We start from the raw sequence: 19,823 nt of genomic DNA on the forward strand, positions 1-19,823 counted from the left end.
GGTCAGATTATCTCCCTCTGCCCCCCTTACCATGACATCCATATATCTCAATGAATAAATCTTTTTTTTTTTTTTTCTTTTATGATAGAGAGAGAGAGAGAGAGGCAGAGACATAGGCAGAGGGAGAAGCAGGCTCCATGCACCGGGAGCCCGATGTGGGATTCGATCCCGTGTCTCCAGGATCGCGCCCTGGGCCAAAGGCAGGCCCAATGGGATCCCTCAATGAATAAATCTTAAAGTGCCTTGGGACGCCTGGGTGGCTTGGCAGTTGAGGGTCTGCCCGAGGCTCAGGGCATGATTCCTTTCTGAGATGGGGTTCCTGCATGGATGGAGCCTGCTGCTCCTGCCTGTGCCTTTCTCTGTGTGTCTCTTGAGTAAATAAAATCTTTAATCTTAAAAAAAAAAAAAAGTGCCTTAAACTTGTACACAAAAAATCTGGGAAATTGAGAATAAAATTATCAGAAAGCTATTGTGTTATATGAGTATTACCTTTAATATTTTTCCTCCTATTCCAGAAAATGTTGGCTTTACAAAAACTTTAAAAGTTAGGAATTATAAGATTTCATTTTTACTTTACAATAACACTACATGTAAAAAAAAAAAAAACAATAACACAACATGTGATTTAAAATCTCTTAACAGGGCAGCCCTGGTGGCGCAGCGGTTTAGCGCTGCCTGCAGCTCACGGTGTGATCCTGGAGACCCCGGGATCGAGTCCCATGTCGGGCTCCCTGCATGGAGCCTGCTTCTCTCTCTCTCTCTGTCTCACTCTATAAATAAAATCTTAAAAAATAAAATAAAACCTCTTAACAGATTGTTAAGTGTACAATACAGTTTTGTTATTATAGGCACATTGTTGTACATCACATCTCTAGAACATTTTCATCTTGCTTATCTGGAACATTAGGTCTTGATTAGCAGCTCCCCATTTTCCCCTTTCCTTAGTCCCTGGCATCTACCCTTCTACTCGTGGATTTTATAGCCTTGTTCCCACTAATTATTCTACCACATTGTATTCAATATAAATATAAACTTTTTTTTTTAAGATTTTATTTATTCATGAGAGAGACAAAGCAGGGAGCTCAATGTGGGACTCGATCATCGGACCTCGGAATCACGCCCTGAGCCAAAGACAGACACTCAACACTGAACCACCCAGGTGTCCCTAAATATAAACTTTTATTTATTTTAAAAAAATTGTTAAGTATTTTACGTACTTATTCATGAGAGACACAGAGGGAAAAGCAGGCTCCATGCAGGGAGCCCGATGTGGGACTCGATGGCGAGACTCCAGGATCACGACCCGGGCCGAAGGCAGGTGCTAAACCACTGAGCCACCCAGGTATCCCCTAAATATAAACTTTTATATTTAAGTTTGAGATCTGACAAGGCAAGTCTTCCCATGCACTTGCCTGGTCATAAACACTTTTAACCTTGATAAAGGCTGCCAGATTGTTCTCCTGAATGATACCAAGTCTTAACGTGTCTCTTCCAGCAAGTTATTTGTTGTTTTTACCGCAACCACACCAAAATGGAGTTTTGAACTTTTGGTTTATTTATGTGAAGAGTATTTACATGGTTTTCTTTTATTTTCTTTTCTTTTTTAAGATTTTATTTATTCATGGGAGACACACAGAGAGAGGCAGAGACACAGGCAGAGGGGAAAGCAGGCTCCATGCAGGGGGCCTGATGTGGGACTTGATTCCACAACTCCAGGATCACGCCCTGAGCCAAAGGCAGCCGCCCAATCGCTGAGCCACCCAGGCGTTCCTTACGTGGTTTTCTTTACCCTTAAGTAACCTTGTATAGAAAGCCCAATCAAATCTAAGCTCTGATCCTGTGTTGCTTACATACTAGTTACGTGACATGGACAAACTAACTCCTCTCAGTTTAAGAATTAACTAAAAGGAGGACACTAGATGTCCCTTAACATTTTGAGTCAAGCCTGTTATTTTTTTCCTTAAACTTTGATTTTCTTTAAAAATGGGTAAGATTCACTTAGTTAAAAATTGAAAAGGATATATACTATAAAACACATTGAAAAATATCCTTCCATTCCCTATCCCCCAGCCACTGTTTTATACTTAGAAGCAACTAGTGTTACATTTTATATTTTTAGGGGTATCTTAGTATACACTTTGTGTGTGTCTGTGCGTGCGCTCAAGGGCATGTATATATATATGGATCTTATATTGTGAAATACATATATATTCATTTTTTTCTTTTTTAAAAAAATAACATTCCAGACATGCCATTTGGCACCCTTTTTTCTTTTTGTATTAAATTGCCTTTGGGGGATCCCTGGGTGGCGCAGCGGTTTGGTGCCTGCCTTTGGCCCAGGGCGCGATCCTGGAGACCCGGGATCGAATCCCACTTCGGGCTCCCGGGCATGGAGCCTGCTTCTCCCTCTGCCTGTGTCTCTGCCTCTCTCTCTCTCTCTCTCTCTGTGACTATCATGAATAAATAAATAAAATCTTCAAAAAATAAATAAATAAATAAATTGCCTTTGGAATGAATCTATGAAGAATATAAAGAGCTTTTTAAATTTTCATTATAGCTGTGTAATGTTCTATTAGATGAGTGAACCATAATTTAAGCATTTTCCACTGATGAATATTTATAGTCTTTTTTAATATTTATTTATGAGAGACAGAGAGAGACGCAGAGGCACACAGGCAGAGGGAGAAGCGGGCTCCATGCAGGGAGCTTGACGTGGGACTCTATCCCAGGTCTCCAGGATCAGGCCCTGAGCCAAAGGCAGGCACTAAACCACTGAGCCACCCGGCTGCCCGAATATTTATAGTCTTATGCTATTAGCAACACTTCTTCAGTGAATAGAATTTTTGCATAAATTATTTTTCTCAGGTGAACAAGTATATCTGTAAGAAATTCATAGACACGTCATTGCTTTGACAAAGGGTATGTGGATTTTAGTCATATGTGTATGTATAACTGGAGGGTATTATGCTGAGTGAAATAACTCAATCGGAGAAGGACAAACATTATATGGTCTCATTCATTTGGGGAATATAAAAAATAGTGAAAGGGAATAAAGGGGAAAGGAGAAAAAATGTGTGGGGAATATCAGAAAGGGAGACAGAACATGAAAGACTCCTAGGAAGTCTGGGAGTCAGGGACTGGGAAAAGAACTAGGAGTGGTGGAAGGGGAGGTGAGCAGGGGGTGGGAGTGACTGGATGACAGGCACTGAGGTGTGCGCTTGACAGGATGAGCACTGGGTATTACTCTATATGTTGGCAAATTGAACACCAATAAAAAATACATTTATAAGAAAAAATATATGTGTATATATACACACACACACATCTCCATGTTACCCTTTATAGAAGTTCTATCAATTAACAGTCCTAACAGCAATGTATGAGACTAATTTCTTCCCAGCCTCAATAATAGAGAATGTTATAAAGGTTTTTAATTTTATAATTTTACTCTTACTATGAGAATTAGCATCTCGTGTTGACAGTCACTTCTGCTTCCTTTACTGTTAACTGACTATTCCTATTGACTGTGAATAATCTTTGCCTCTTTCTTTCTACTGGACAAATGGCCTTTTATGATTTGTGTGTTATCTTTATTTATTTATTTTTAAAGATTTAATTTACTTATTCATGAGAGACACACAGAGAGAGGCAGAGACACAGGCAGAGGGAGAAGCAGGCTCCATGCAGGGAGCCTGACATGGGACTTGATCCCCGGTCTCCAGGATTACGGATCATGCCCCTGGCCGAAGGTGGTGCTAAACCGCTGAGCCACCGGGCTGCCGGATATCTTTATTAGAGAAATTGGTTCTTTGTGATTAGTTTTTGCCTCCAGTTTATCATTTTGGCTTTGATTCTGTTTATACTTAGAACTTGCAGGAAGTCATTTTGGTATAGCTGAATTAATATTTTCCATTTATGGCTTGTGGGTATTATATCAAACTGAAAAGTCTTCTCCGATACTTAAAAGTTCTTCCATGGTTTCTATAGGTGTTTTTATAGTTGTTGTTGGTTTTTTATTTCAGTCTTGGCTTTACCTGGAGATTTTCCTGTTATAAGACATACAGAATGGATCCATCCCCTTTCCCTCTAAGAGATTAAGTCTAGTTCTTTAACACATGTTAAATTTTAGCCCAAGTCTTGCAAAATGGTCTTTCAGTAGCATTTAGCCTTGAGACTTGACTTGGAAAAAGCATCATTGGGTAGTTATTTGAGTGTCGGTTCAAAAAGGCCTTTGAAGTCATTCATTTTTATTTTGAACATGTGCCAGGCACTGCTTGGAGATACCAGAATGAATAAAGTTGAGGAGGGAGAAATAAACAACTAAATCAAAAGCACGATTTTATTTTATTTATTTTTATTTATTTTTTAAGTAAACTCTAATCTTCAACATGGGGCTCAAACTCAAAACTCCAAGATCCAGAGCCACATGCTCTACCAAATGAGCCAGTTAGGTTCCCCAGCACAATTTTAGGTAGAGATTAGGGTCATCGAGAAAATCTAGAAAGTGCTGCTAACTTTATGAAAGACAATAGGTGCTCTACTGAAAACAGGAAATGATAGTAGTCTGTTGTGACTGGTCTCTTCTGATCACATTTTCTCTTCCTGAAGGTTCAGGAACTACTGTATTAATTATCTATTGTTACATAACAAATCACCCCAAATGTAGTGCCTTAACAATGAACATCTCACATTGTATCTGTAGGTCAGAAATTTAGGAGCATCTTATTGGGGTGGCTCTGGGTGGTGGTAGTGAGGTCTCTGCCATCATCCAAAGACTTATCTGGGGCTGGAGGTTATACTTCCAAGATGGTTCAGGCACATGCTGGCAAGTTGCTGCTTGATTTTGGTGGGAGCCTCAGTTCCTCACCAGGAACCTTCATAAGGCTACTTGAGTATCGTCACACATGGTAGCTTTCTCACCCAGGGCAGGTGAGCTAAGAAAACAAGGCAAAAGCCACAATGTCTTTTTTTTTTTTTTTAAGATTTTATTTGAGCAAGAGTGAGCAAAAGAGTGCACAAGTGGGTTGGAGGGACAGAAGGAGAGGGAGAAGCAGGCTCCCCACTCCCCACTGAGCAGGGAGCTGGATGGGGTGCTCAGTGGTGCTCAATCTCAGGACCCCAGGATCATGAACTGAGCTGAAGACACATGCTTAACCAACCAATGTCTTTTATGACCTAACACCAGAAGTCACAACAGAATTTTTATAATATTCTATTATACAGGTCAGCCTAATTTAGTATGAAAGAGAACCACACAGATATGTACATAACAGAGAGGCACCTGGCTGACTGCATCATCAGAAAAGCATGCAATTTTATACCTCAGGGTCATGAGTTTGAACCCCACATTTGATGTAGACGTAACTACAAAAATAATTTTTAAAAAATGCACATACCAGGATAATCTTTGGGGGCCATCTTGGCAGCTGGCTACTACAATCACCAATTTGGTCAAATATTCTATCATTATAGAGAGAAAAGTGAAGTGCCATGGGGTTTGGTATCTTACTCATCTATAGTCAAAGTTGTCTAAGTTTGAACTCTATTTTTTTTAAAAAGAAATTTTATTTTTTAAGATTTTATTTATTATGAGAGACACATGCAGAGAGAGGCAGAGACACAAGTAGAGGGAGAAGCAGGCTCCAGGCAAGGAGCCCGATGTGGGACTTGACCCAGGGTCTCCAGGATCACGCCCTGGGCAGAAGGCAGGTGCTAAACCACTGAGCCACCCAGGAATCCCACAGATATCCTTTTATATATTTCTTTATCCTAAAATGGAGTTGGATGCTTACCCTTTACCTAAACCTTGGCTTAGGACTTAAACCTCAGCTAGAGATGGGTTTATGCCTCTGTGGTCATATAAGGAGAGGTGGATACTGAGCAAGATCAAAGAAGATCTGTGAAGGGGAACAGACAGCAAGTAAGAGATTGAAGACATTTTGCTTTTTTTTTTTTTTTAACTAGGCTCCACACCCAGCATGGATTCCAATATAGGACTTAAACTCATGACCCTGAAATTAAGGCCTGAGCTGAGATCAAGAGTCAGACGCTCAGCTGACTGAGCCACCCAGAGTGCCCCAACATTTTGCTTTGTAGTATAATAAGCTAAATATCACCCTTCCCATTCATTTGTAAGTTCTTTGAGAAAAGCAGCTTATATGTCTTATTCATATTTCTCAGCATTTACTTGTTGTCCTACACACAATGGGCATTCACTATTGTACTTGGATTTTGACATTCCCCAAAGAGAATTTCATATGGGATAGATATTTTGGAAATTACTTATATTTTATTTTATTTTATTTATTTTTTTTAATTACTTATATTTTAGATTTATAAAACATTTTCTTCTAAAACTTTAATAGAAGACAAGTAATATTTAGTTTAAAAAAAAGATTTTATTTTTAAGTAATCTGTATACCCAATTTGGGGTTTTAACTCATCCCAGGAATATTTACTTTTATACTTGCTATCACCCTCTATGAGGTAGAGAAAAAGAAGTGCACTATTTTCATTACAAATAAAGAGACTTTTATTTGGTAGTCCATTTAAAGTCTTACAGTCAACAGGCAAAAGAATCTAGATTTTCTGAATCCCAACCCAGTCTTTTCCATTTGTCCGTATTACCTTTAAAAAGACTATCCCTTCTTTAACCAAAATATCCAAGTAACCCATTTTATATATAATTGTTACTACTGCTCATGCTCTCTTTCTTCTTCCCTCTCCTCTCTCACCTCCCAAATTAACGCTGGTTAGAAAACTGTTTTTGTTTGGAGGTCATAATCTGCAGAAGGACAGAGGAATTAAAATGTGAAGGTTACAAACTAGAACATTTCAACCCTAAAGAACAAGGTTGTTCCTGTGAACAAGGCCAGAGTTGACATCACAATACAACTTTATCAGACTTCAGAGATAAATATGCCTATTCTGTTCTTGAATTTATAATTTTTAAAAGATTTTATTTATTTATTCATGAGAAAGGCAGAGATATAGGCAGAGGGAGAAGCTGGCTCCTGGAAGGGAGCTCGATGGGGGACTTGATCCCCAGACCTGGGATCATACCCTGAGCCCAAGGCAGACAGATGCTCAACTGCTGAGCCACCCAGGCATCCCTCTGTTCCTGAATTTAATATCTACTTATTAACTTTTTCTTTTGTTCTTTTCAAATGAGGTGAAATCATGTAACAAATCTGGATTTAAGAGAACATTAAGATGAGCCCCTTCAATTAGAGGTAACTGATATTTGCAAATCAGGGACATTACCACATAATCTGGGAAATTTTAACTTAATCCTTGGAGTGAGGTAGAGTTGTTCACAGACTTAGAGGCCTACCTAGGACTCTGCTCTTCCCAGACCCACTGCACATCTCCCAGGGAGGCAACATTGGGGTGCCAGTTGTTCTAGGTTCTTACAATATTTAGCAAGAAAATTGGTGATTATCCATCTGTCTCCACAGCTAGACTCTAAGCAATTTATAGATAAAGATTGGGCCTTTTCATACTTGTATCTCAGTGCGGAACACATAGTGGGGGCTTAGTAAATTAAATATCTGTTGAATGAATAAATCTTTTAATATAGTAGGAGGTAGTGATGGAATTAAATTCCTTGCTTTGGAAAAGTTACCACTCTCTACGTCTTCGAGAAAGAAGGAATCTTACTTAAAGGCAGACCAACTTGTCTAACCCCTTCGAGCAGAGTTCTCAGTCACTGACAATTACTCAGTTTTGCACTCACCCAATTCAACCAGCCTTTCTTTGATTCCTCCCTTCATTTTTGGAGACCGTCTGTGATAGGATTCTCAGCATTCTCAATACACCTTCAGGTGGCTTTGATGGGATATCTGGTGTTTTCCTATGGAAATCACGCTAGGATATGCAGGGTTTGTGTGTGTGTGTGTGTGTGTGTACATTTTTTTTTCCCTTTGAGCTGACATCCCACCATGGCCTCCCCCACCCCAGATCAAAGATTTAACGTTTCTCAACAGGAAGCAAGAAGTCTGCCCAAACCCAAATGATCTCATAATGTCGAGAACACTTAAAACTTGCAACAAAGGAGATTTAGAATCCTGTAAAGATGTACAACTCCCACCCTCCGTTACGGGGGCATTCGTTATCTCCTCCTGCTTCTTGACTTGCAAAAGAGACCAGCTAGTTTGGTCTGCCCAGCGCACAGGGGCCCTGTCCGTGCTCCCTCCGCGTTCGCCTCGGGGTTTTTTATCTACACAAGCTTGTCCTTGAAAACGTCCTTGGCTTTGAAGTCAGTGGCTGGCGGAAGCATCGGGCAATCTAAGCCCCAGTGTCTTTTTTATTTTTTTATTAAAAAAATTTTTTGTGTGTGTGTCTTCTTTTATAAAGATTTATTCATTTATTAGAGAGAGACGGAGAGAGAGAAAGAGAGGCAGAGACAGAGGGAGAAGCAGGCTCCACGCAGGGAGCCGGACGTGGGCCTCGATCCCGGGTCTCCGGGGTCACGCCCCGGGCGGGAGGCGGCGCTAACCCGCTGAGCGCCCCCGGGCTGCCCCCGTCTCTTCCGAGATTGGGTCAGTTTCACGCGGGGTCTGTGGAGCGTTCCCAGGCGGCCGGCCTGTTTCCCACGTCGCCCGTCTCTGCGGATTTGGACACAGGGTGACGCTCCTCCGGGCACCTGCCCGCCAGCGGGTTACCGACCGGGTCACCGTCGCGCAGGCTCGGTCCTCTCCGCGCCCCTCCCTTCAGCCCGAGGACACGCGCCCCGCGAGGCCCCCTCCCGCGCACGTCGCGGCCGCCAGTCGCCGCTGTTCCTCCTCGCGCGCCCCTCCCTCCGCCGACGCGTCCTTCCGGGCCTCCTCCGGGTGCTCCCGCCCTGCCCCGCGCGGGCTCCGGCTGATCCGTCAGCGGGCGCCGCTCCTCCCCCCGCGGCCCTGCGCAGGCCGCCTTCCCCTACATCCGGGTACCGACTCGAGCCGCCCAGACTCTGGCACTATGGTCATGGCGGAGGGGACGGCAGTGCTGAGGCGGAACAGGCCGGGCACCAAGGCGCAGGTACCGTGTCTGCGCGTTGCCTGCGGGGGGCCGCTCGGCGGCGAAGCTGGCCGCGGCTGGGAGAAGGGGGAGCCGGCTCGGGAAGCCGGCGGCAGGGGCACCGGTGCCCGGCCTGCTCTTCCGGAGCCGCCGCCGCTGCGTCGGGCTGAGGGGGCGGCGGCGGCGGCGGCGGCGGCCCCGAGGCCTGCGGAGCCCGGGCTGAGGGGCCTGCGGGGGCCTGCGGGGGCCTGTCAGAGCGACGGCGTGTGGGCGCCGCGGCGGACGGTGGCCGGAGGGGCGCGGCCGGCCGGGCGACAGCCGCGGCTCTCGTGAGGGTCGAGGCGGCCGCGGCGGGAGGGGCGCAGAGCCCGCCAACCGCCTCCGGCTTCCGGCTCCTGCGGCGTGTGGGGCGCGCCTGCGGGGCGGCGGGGGCCGGGGCGGCAGCGTCCCCTCCGCTCCCCTCGCGGCGGCCGTTCCCTGCCCTGCGGGTTTTCGTCGCCCGGTTGCTCTCGTCAGACGTCGTTCCTTGTGGTTCTGGGAGGCACAGCCCCGGAATTAACTGACCAGGATTTTATCGACTCTCAGTAGGGCGGTATCTGGGGTGAGTCGGTGTTCGCCTAGGGATTGATGCTGGGGGTTTTCAAAAGACGGGATGCCTCACATTCTAAAAAAAAAAAGAAAAAAGAAACAGGCGTTCGGGTTTGATGCGGTTAATGCACCCGCTGAAGTGGATTGCGGTTGAATATATGCTCTAAAATCGGAAGAGATGGGCTGAAGTGTAATTTTAAAGAAAAAGTGATGTGTGTGTGTGGGGGGGTGGGGGGGGACAGGAAAAAGCCATGGAGCTCTGACCATATCCCGGAGAATAGATTTTAATATCCTGCATGGAATTTTGGGAAGGGAGTTCTTTCAGAGTGTCCTTCGGGTCCAGACACCTCCCTAGATCCGTGTTACGGGGCCGGAGACCGAAGCCCGGAGAATCGACGGCATTTGCTTCAGGTTACATAGTCTCTGGGTTCTGAGTTCGCTTTCTCTCTCTCTCTCTCTCTCTTTTAATAAAGATTTTATTTATTTATTCATACGAGACGCACAGAGAGAGGCAGAGACACAGGCAGAGGGAGGAGCAGGCTCCACGCAGGGCGCCCCACCCGGGACTCGATCCGGTGACCCCGGGGTCACGCCCTAGGCCCAAGGCAGGCGCTAAACCGCTGAGCCACCCAGGTGTCCCCCACCTTTTCTATTTAACAAGTTTTTTTAGTACTGGATTTTAGACAACTTAGCTTAAATGTATTATAGAGGCACATTTATCAGTTACTTATGGCTATTTTGTGAACATGTTGCTGGGAATTTATATATTTATGGTTTCTTTTTACCTTTTCCAGACTTTCTTTGTAGAAGCTCTTTTTCTTAGATAACTTCTTATTTCGTGGAAACATTTTTTTCTTTTAAGTGATCCGCTTTTATGTTTTTATATTCAGAGGTTAACTTGTACCTGACATTCTGAGAATTACCATCCATTTTTATTTATTCAGGTCTTAATTTTGAAAAAAATATTTTAAGTCACTATTGTAACACATCTGTTTCCTATGTTATAAGTCCCATCTAAGAAACCGTTGCGTTTTTCCACATTGTCCTAGATCAAGGTTGTTAAATAAAATGTCACAGGAAAGGTCAGTATTTAAAAAAAAAAAAAAACCTGCTTAAGCAGCATTCTTTATTATTCCTTGTCTGTCACGCTACTTTCCTTCAGTGAAACAGGTCTATTCTAAATGCTTTATTTAGAACTATAATAGAAAGTGGAGTATCTTCCTACTTTATTTTCCTACTTATTTTTTCTAATAGATTGGGATATAGGCACATAGTTGGTTTTCAATGAGTGTTTATTACCTGAGGTAGATGAGAATGTTCATTAAGCAGATTTGTGGTTTTGTGTTTTAAGTATATGACAATTATGATGAGACAAAACATTTGATTACCAGTTACCAGTTTTGTGGATATTCCTATATGTGTTTTCTAATATTTTTAAATAGAAATATTTTACAAACTAATTTCTTTAAAGGGAAGAATAATCAAAGCATATTGATAGAAACAAGTTTCAGTATAAATTACATAGGAAGAATTTAAAAAACTAGTCTTCAATAATATTTGGATGATATCTAGGGAAAGACATCCTGGAACAATTTCCAGAAAGTTGTTTTTATTTCTTGACAATATTAAAGTTCATTTTCATTGATACAGGGAAACTATAAAAAAGAAAAATATGAAAAGTTTAAGACACTTAAGAAGGTACACCCATCACCTACGTTTGTAACTAAGACATTACTAATATAGATAGATTTATCACATTCTTCTGTCTTCTCACTCCTCCCAACCAATAATGGTGATTATCATTACTTTTCTTCATGCGTTTACTATCTATACATTATATCTATAAGTATGCCTTAGATTTCTTAAACTTTTATTCATGTGGTATCATACACTGACTTCTTCAGTCTTCTCCAGTTTTTGCTTAAGGTGTTTTGGAGACTACCCCATGTTGATTGCAATGTACAAGGTTATAGATCATTGTTTCACTAGTACTGTTTCCCCCAGTTTCACCTCAGAGACATTTATCAAACATCTACTTTGTGTCAGGCATTGTGCTGCCTGCTAAGGATACATAGGTAGACTTCCCTGAAAAAAAAAGAGGAAGGTTTGTAATCACTTAGGGGAATGTCTGTGAACTGGACTATCTATAGAGGAATTCAGAAGCAGTGCAAGGTGATCCAGAAAAGTATCCATTGCCCTCAAAACGAGGCTGGATGACTACTTCTTCAAAAAAATTATTTATTTATTTATTTATTTATTTATTTATTTATTTATCCATTCATAGAGAGAGAGAGAGAGGCAGAGACACAGGCAGAGGGAGAAGCAGGCACCATGCAGAGAGCCTGACGTGGGACTCATCCAGGGTCTCCAGGATCACGCCCCTGGCTGAAGGCGGCGCTAAACTACTGCACCACCAGGGCTGCCCCCGGATGACTACTTTTTGATGGAGCTCATATTTTGATTTAGAAATTTAAAAAATCTTTTGGAATTTGGAATAATAATTTATAATGTCTGTCTAAAATAGTACTTATGGAACAATGACTACCCCTTTCCACCACCGCCACCACCACAAACTATTCTCTTTTGGTAAACTGAATCAGTGCTTGGAGATTCTGTTTTAGCTTAACTTTTTGAGATATTTAACAACCATGAACACAACAAAATGATAGATTTATCTCCTCAGGTAATACATGAAAAGTTTATAGGAGCCCTGTTTGAGGGATTTGTGGGTTGAAAAAAATGTGACTTGTAGTTCACCTAAGTAAAATCTTGGTGTTTATTTAAAAACATTGAGTAAGTTTCCCTTATTCACTGATAATTGTGTTCTTTACAGTATGAAGAGCTTTCTTCTCTACTGTAACTTTGGATCTTTATTAAGAATTGTTGTTAATCACAATAATGTTGCTTCTTTGTGACTTTGTGCTTTAACAATGAATTTTTTTTTATAGGATTTCTATAATTGGCCTGATGAATCTTTTGATGAAATGGACAGTACACTGGCTGTTCAGCAGGTAATAACAGTAGTTTCTTTCTTTTTTTTTTTTTTTATTTATGATAGTCACACAGAGAGAGAGAGAGGCATAGACACAGGCAGAGGGAGAAGCAGGCTCCATGCACCGGGAGCCCGACGTGGGATTCGATCCCGGGTCTCCAGGATCGCGCCCTGGGCCAAAGGCAGGCTCCAAACCGCTGCGCCACCCAGGGATCCCCAGTAGTTTCTTTTGAACTCAATAACCTAAGAATTTAACCTGCCTGGCATAGATATTCCTGTATCTTTAACTCAAGTCGGAATCCATGGAAATAACAGAATGCCTGTTTAAAGCTTTTATCAACCTCCATTTTAAGATAGTATAGTAAACTATAATGAAGTTTAAGTACATTTTAATATCTTTACCAAAATAGGGTACCAAATTTGATTTTAGAATGAATTTAATTCAAAGTTAATTGAATGCTAAATTAGAATAACATAATTAGGAAAAAAGTGTACTTAGTTGGTGACTGAACACTTGAGAACATGTATCTAAATTTACTAAAAGTTACCATTAGTTCTTAATATTTGTGCCTCTCTAATATATTTGAGGGCTAAGATGTCTCCCTTTAGGTTGTTGCCACTGTCAAGTAGCTCCTAAGGCAATGGTTTATCAAGGGGGTGGGCTTCTAATAGCACATTTGGTTTGAAAAGCCCCTGAAGAGATTCTTGAGCATTCTTATTTGAGAATCAAACATTATATACTCATTGGGTTTTGGTATTTTTTTCAAAAGGTTTTATCTATTTGAGAGAGAGAGGGAGGGCAAGCAAGCACAAGCAGGGTGGAGGGGCAGAGGGAAAAGGAGAAGCAGACTCCCTGTTGAGCAGGAACCCCCCCCCCCATGGAGCTCTGTCCCAGGACCCTCAGATCATGACCGGAGCTGAAGGCGGATGCTTAACTTGCTGAGTCACCCAGGAGCCCCACTCAATTAGATTTTTTAAAAAATGTAGCAATTCTTCCAAAAGGAATAAAATTTATAATCTGAGGAAAAATAGTTTCTATAGCTAATTATAAAAAGTTACCTTAAGAGGCATATGGGTGATAGTCCATTAAATGTCTGCCTTGGGCTCAGGTCATGATCCCAGGGCCCTGGGACTGAACAGGCTCCCTACTCAGTGGGGAGCCTGCTTCTCCCTCTCCTACTCCACCTGCTTGTGTGTGCACGCTCCTCTCTCTCTCTCTTTCTCTCTCTCTCTGTCAAAAATAATAAATAAAATCTTGGGATCCTTGGTGGTTCAGTGGTTTAGTGCCTGCCTTTGGTCCAGGGCATGATCCTGGAATCCTGGGATTGAGTCCCACATCAGGCATCCTGCCTGGAGCCTGCTTCTCCCTCTGCCTGTGTCTCTGTATCTCTCATGAATAAATAAAATTAAAAATAAAATAAAATCTTTATAAAAAAGGTTGTTTTGAGGGATTAGAAGGATGACTTAAAATTAGGGTAGACTAGTATGTTGGACTAGGCATTGATTACCATATTTAAAGAAAAAATATGCAAGAAAGAGTGGCTTTTTGGCTTTATCTTGATGGCTAAGATAATAGATGTAGAGAGCTATTTGGATTTATTGTGTTGTTTGGAGACCCTGGGAAATGAAATAGAAATACAGTTGAATTCTTTGACAATAAAAAACAATTCATGATATTAACAAATACCTTTAGAATGGACTCAGTATAATATTTAGATACTTAGCACAGGAAATGGAAGAGCATTCATGTATGAATGGCTGTTTGTTCTTTGCCTTTCAAGAATGTATTGTTCAATCAGGAGATATTTATTGGGCAATGAGATAGGCCTTATTGAGGATACAAAAATATAAACCTAGAGCTTTATGCCTGCAAATTGGGAAAAATGTACAGATACTCCTTTTAAACGTAGAGGTTGGGGACGCCTGGTGGTTCAGTGGTTGAGCAGCTGACTTTGGCTCAGGGCGCGGACCCAGAGTCCCTGGATGGAGTCCCACATCGGCCTCCCTGCATGGAGCCTGCGTCTCCCTCTGCCTGTGTCTCTGCTTCTCTCTGTGTGTGTGTCTCTCATGAATAAATAAATAAAATCTTAAAAAAAAAAAAAGTAGAGGTTGTGTGCTGGTACTTTGTTGAATTTATTAGTTCAAACAGTTTTTTTGTGGACTCTTGAGAGTTTTCTACATTATTGAGAGCATGTCCTCTACAAACAGGTAATTTTACTCTTTCATTTCTAATCTGAATGCCTTTTATTCTATTTCTTACCTAATTCTTTGGCTAGAACTTCCAGTATTACTTTGAACAGAAGTAGCAAGAAGAGGCATCTTAACTTGTTCTTGATCTGAGAGGAAAGCTTTCAGTCTTTCACACTGAATATGAGATGCATTGGGGATTTTTCATATATGACCTTTGTTGAGTTATTATGTTACTGGTTTCCTTCTATTTCTAGTTTGTTGACTATTTTTATCTTAAAAAGCTGATGAATTTTGTCAAATGCACCAGTTGAGATGAACATGTGGGTTCCCCCTTTCATTTTGTTAATGTGATGTATTGATAATTTTCCCATGTTGAACCATCTTTGCATTCAAGGAAAAAATCCCACTTGATTGTAGTGTATAATGTTTTTAATTTGCTGATGAATTCAACTTGCTAGGATTTTTGTATCCATGTTTGTAAGGAGTATTGGTTTCTAGTTTTCCTCAAGTGTCTTTCTTTGGCTTTGGTATCAGGCAATGCTGGCATCATAGAATGAGTTAGGAAGTATGCCCTCTTCTTTGAGTTTTTGCAAGAGTTTGAGGATTGGTGTCCTTCAGATGTTTGGTAAAATTCACCAGTGAAGCCATTGGGTCCAGGACTTTTCTTTGGTTGCACATTATGAATGTAATTAATGGCACTAAACTGTACACTTAAAAATGGTTAAAATGACTATCCCATTGAATGATTTTGGCACCCTGATAAAAAATTATTTGACTATATGTTTATCTCTAGGTGCTCATTCAATCCCATTGGTCTATATGTCTGTCCTTATACTGATACTGCACTGTTTTGATTACTGGAGATTTGTAGTGAATTTTGAAATTGAGAAGTAGGAGTCCTTCAACTTTGAATTTTATGATTTTCAAGATTAGTTTGGCTACTTGGTACCTCCACAATTCCATATAAATTTGAGAATAGGCTTTTCCATTTATGCAAAAAGACTGTTGGAATTTTGATAGAGAGTGCTAGAATCTATAGATGGTTTTGAGTGGTATTGACATCTTAATATTGTCTTCCTGCCTGTGACACAAGATGTTTTTTTTGTCTTTTCTAATTACTTTTACCAACACTTTGAATTTTGTAGTTTTCAGTATTTAACCTCCTTAAATTTATTCCTAGGTATTCTATTTTTTCAAATACTGTTGTAGATGGAAATCTTTTTTTTTTTTTTTAAGATTTTATCCTTTTTTTTTTTTTTTTTTTCTCTTTTTGAGAGAAAGAACATGAGCAGAAGGAGAGGCAGTCCCTTCTGAGTGGGGAGTTAGTCGTAGGGCTTGCTCCCAGGACCCTGAGATCATCACTTGAGCCAAAGTCAGATGCTTAACTGACTGAGCCACCCAGGCATTCCTAGAATTGCTTTTCTTTTTTTTCTTTTAAGATTTTATTTATTCATGAGAGACACACACACACGCAGAGGCAGAGGCAGAGACACAGGCAGAGGGAGAAGGAGGCTTCATGCAGGGAGCCTGATGTGGGAGTTGATCCTAGGACTCTGGGATCATGCCCTGAGTCAAAGGCAGATGCTTAACCGCTGAGCCACCCAGGTATCCCTAGAATTGCTTTCTTAATTTCCTTTTTGGCTTATTCATTGAGGGTGTATAGAAACACAACTGATTTTAAATTTTTTATTCATTTAACTTTTAAAAATACTTGATTTATTTATTCATGAGAGACAGAGAGAGAAAGAGAGGCAGAGATAAAGGCCGAAGGAGAAGCAGACTCCCTGCAAGGAGCCTGATGTGGGACTCCATCCCAGATACCAGGATCACACCCTTGGCCAAAGGCAGATGCTCAACTGCTGAGCCACCCAGGCATCCCACAACTGATTTTTTAATATTGATCTTGTATCCTACTACTTTACTAAGTTTCTTTATTAGCTTCATTAGCTTTCCTGTGGATTCTTTGATATTTATATATATAGGATTATGTCATCTGCAAATATAGTCTTTTTTTTTTTTTAAGATTTTATTTAAGAGAGAGTGCACAAGTGGGGGCAGGAGAAGAGCAACAGAGGGAGAAGGAGAAGCAGGCTCCCCGTGGGGAGCCCAATATGGGACTTGATCCCAGCACCCCAGGATCATGCCCTGAGCCACTGAGCCAGCCACCCAAGTGCCCCAATATTTTTGTTTTAGCAGGCATTTGACCTAGTTAGATATAGGCTGCAAGTTCCAAACCGATTGAGGTTCCAGTGTTGGCTCAGTTTTCAAAGCTTTTGTGCTACTCCTTGAATATGTTCTGTGTGTACCAACTCATGGTCAGCCTGGATGGAGGTATATCATTAGCTCAGTTCTCAGTCTGTCATATGCTATTTATGATCAGATTGATGCATGTAGGCATGCAGAGATTAGGGTTGAGCCCAGGAGTTCATAAGCACCTTTATGGGGTCACTTTTCTGAGCTTTACTCTGTCTAATATCTGATACGTTTTGATTCCCTGGGGCTCACCTTTCTGGTCCTCCAGCCAGAAACCACCTAGTAGAATTGTGCTACAGTTGTGGGAAGGTGAAGAGAGAAAAAGAAATAAGGTTTGATCCCACCACTATAGAATGGAAAAGTTCTCTTCCTGATAATTTTGTCTCTTGCATTTTTCTGTTGCCAGCTGCTTTTACTGCCACTGAAATGGTCTCAGATATAGACTATGAAAATGGAGAAAAAGCAGAGGGCAAATCCCGGGAGCTTTCTTCCACTCTTTTTCAGTTTTAGGAGTGCTGTTTTCCACTCCTTGAGACAGAACTATGTAATTTTTCCTGTATCTGTCAGCACCAGCAGTGCTCATTTTTGGGTTTTATCCTGCATTGAGTTTAGGCTAGAGGATACCAGAGGGGAGAAGAAACACAACAAACTCCCTGCCGGTTCAGTGATACTTTGAATTCTGGTGTTTTTTTCCGCTCCTCTTTCTGGTACTTGCTTTTCAGAGGCCTCAAATTGCTGCACTGTGAGTTCTGTCCAGATTTTGTGGTATTGTTCAGTGGGAGAGGAAAGTTGATATGTGTTTACTCCATCTTACACAGAAATGGAAGCAATAAAATGCTTTTCCATGGTAATTTACTCTTCCCAAATGATTTCTAAAAACTGCTTTGGGGGAAAAAAGTTTTATGTAAAATACAATAACAGATCATTGTAATTATTAATAATAATAGCCCACAGGAAAAAATCACTAGAAAAATATATTTGTCTTTTTCATAACAAATGGAAGAAGAATTTCACGTTTTCTTTTTGACTTAAAGATTTTATTCATGAGAGACACAAAAAGAGGCAGAGACACAAAGAAAGAGAGACAGACAGAGGGGCAGAGACACTACACTCTATCTGTTTTGAGTGCCTGCTGTGTGCCAGTTGCTGGTTATACAGTGGTGAAGGACTCCTACAGTCTACTCACATCAGGCAGAGAGAGAAGCAGGTTCCACACAGGGAGCCCGATGTGGTACTTGATCCCAGGACCCCAGGATCACGCCCTGAGCTGAAGGCAGACGCTCAACTGCTGTGCCAGCCAGGCATCCCTTTTTGACTTTGTTTAAAATCTGGTATAGTATATTCCTGTACTGAAGAGACTTGAAAGGCTTGGGAAGTGAGTATATACTGAGAGCATCTGAAATGCTAGTGAGCTTGATCAAGGGGACAGTATCACATAGAAGTGGTTAAGCCTTTGGAAGTTAACTGAGAAAGATTCTTTTCAAGAAATTGTAGTAAGGATTTTAAAGTTCTTATAGGCATAAAGAACATATTTTTTTGTAGATTTGCTTAACAATCACAAAGTTAGTTTTTAAAATAATAGCTGTAGAGTTTACTCAGTTTCAAAAACTATTAGCATTAAAATTCAGAAGAAGTTTTAAGTAGTAATGGTAAATGCTCTTCCGTTTAGCTGAATTATTAAACAACATAATGTTGAAAAGGTACTAAAAAATATTCCAGCTTTTCATGATAGAGTTAATTCTTTTTTTCCTATTTTGTTTGTCTATCTTGTGATGCACATGAAAAAATTAATCCTAGTTTAGATTTACATCACATTATGATATGTGACAGGATAGAGAAACATGTTACAGTTTGTAAATCCTTCGTTTTCAGATGTTTTAGAGGGTGATAAAAATAATTTTCCAGAATAAACAGAAATTTCTGATATTACTAACTCAGAAACAACGTAAAGAGTTTCCTAAGGTAAAAGTTAAATTCTGTGAACGTTAAGACAGTTAATTTTCTTAGGTCATTTTAATATTTATTTATTTTTAATTTTTATTTATTTATGATAGTCACAGAGAGAGAGAGAGGCAGAGACATAGGCAGAGGGAGAAGCAGGCTCCATGCACCTGGAGCCCGATGTGGGATTCGATCCCGGGTCTCCAGGATCGCGCCCTGGGCCAAAGGCAGGCGCCAAACCGCTGCGCCACCCAGGGATTCCTCTTAGGTCATTTTAAAGGATAGCTGTCTCTATTTGCATAAAAGTATGGAGGATTCACTTGAGAAAACAATGACATTTTTGCTTTCTTTCAAAGTTAAGGATTTTTTCTGTTCTTTTAAATGTTTTATGTAAATCATCATTAATAAAAGAATTCCAGATTCCCTAAAGATGACAGCTTTTAAATCTACTTAAAATATAATTATAAGTAAATCCAATTATTAAATATGTGATTAAAAAATTAATATTGATTATGGACAAATCATATTGCAGAGAATATATTTTTGTGTGCCTAACTAATAAACTTTTTGGGGTCACCAAAGAATACTAAAGAATCAGGGTCTATACTCCATTTTTGGTAAATTTTTTCATTCCTTTTTTTTTTTTTTTTTTTTAATTTTTTATTTATTTATGATAGTCACACAGAGAGAGAGAGAGAGAGGCAGAGACATAGGTAGAGGGAGAAGCAGGCTCCATGCCGGGAGCCTGACGTGGGATTCGATTCTGGGTCTCCAGGATCGCGCCCTGGTCCAAAGGCAGGCGCCAAACCGCTGCTCCACCCAGGGATCCCAATTTTTTCATTCCTAATCCATGGCTTCA

At 40.9% G+C, this 19,823-nt stretch overlaps 1 protein-coding gene across 5 annotated transcripts in view; it reads left to right on the forward strand.

Annotated features, from left to right (window-relative positions):
• Positions 1-19,823, forward strand: part of HSPE1 (heat shock 10kDa protein 1 (chaperonin 10)) — a 43,060-nt gene that overhangs the window by 6,282 nt on the left and 16,955 nt on the right. The window contains exons 1-2 of one of the 5 annotated variants that reach the window (XM_038585256.1): positions 8,450-8,540; positions 12,537-12,599. In XM_038585256.1, coding sequence (XP_038441184.1) covers positions 12,573-12,599 — 27 coding nt within the window. In that variant the 5' untranslated portion in view covers positions 8,450-8,540; positions 12,537-12,572. Of the gene's footprint in view, positions 1-8,449; positions 8,541-8,847; positions 9,022-9,428; positions 9,602-12,536; positions 12,600-19,823 lie in introns of those variants that run through there. The other 4 variants (XM_038585253.1, XM_038585255.1, XM_038585258.1 and 1 more) reach the window with 4 other exon arrangements.

This window comes from Canis lupus, chromosome 37 (genome assembly GCF_011100685.1).
Source record: "Canis lupus familiaris isolate Mischka breed German Shepherd chromosome 37, alternate assembly UU_Cfam_GSD_1.0, whole genome shotgun sequence".
NCBI classification, from domain to species: domain Eukaryota; kingdom Metazoa; phylum Chordata; class Mammalia; order Carnivora; family Canidae; genus Canis; species Canis lupus.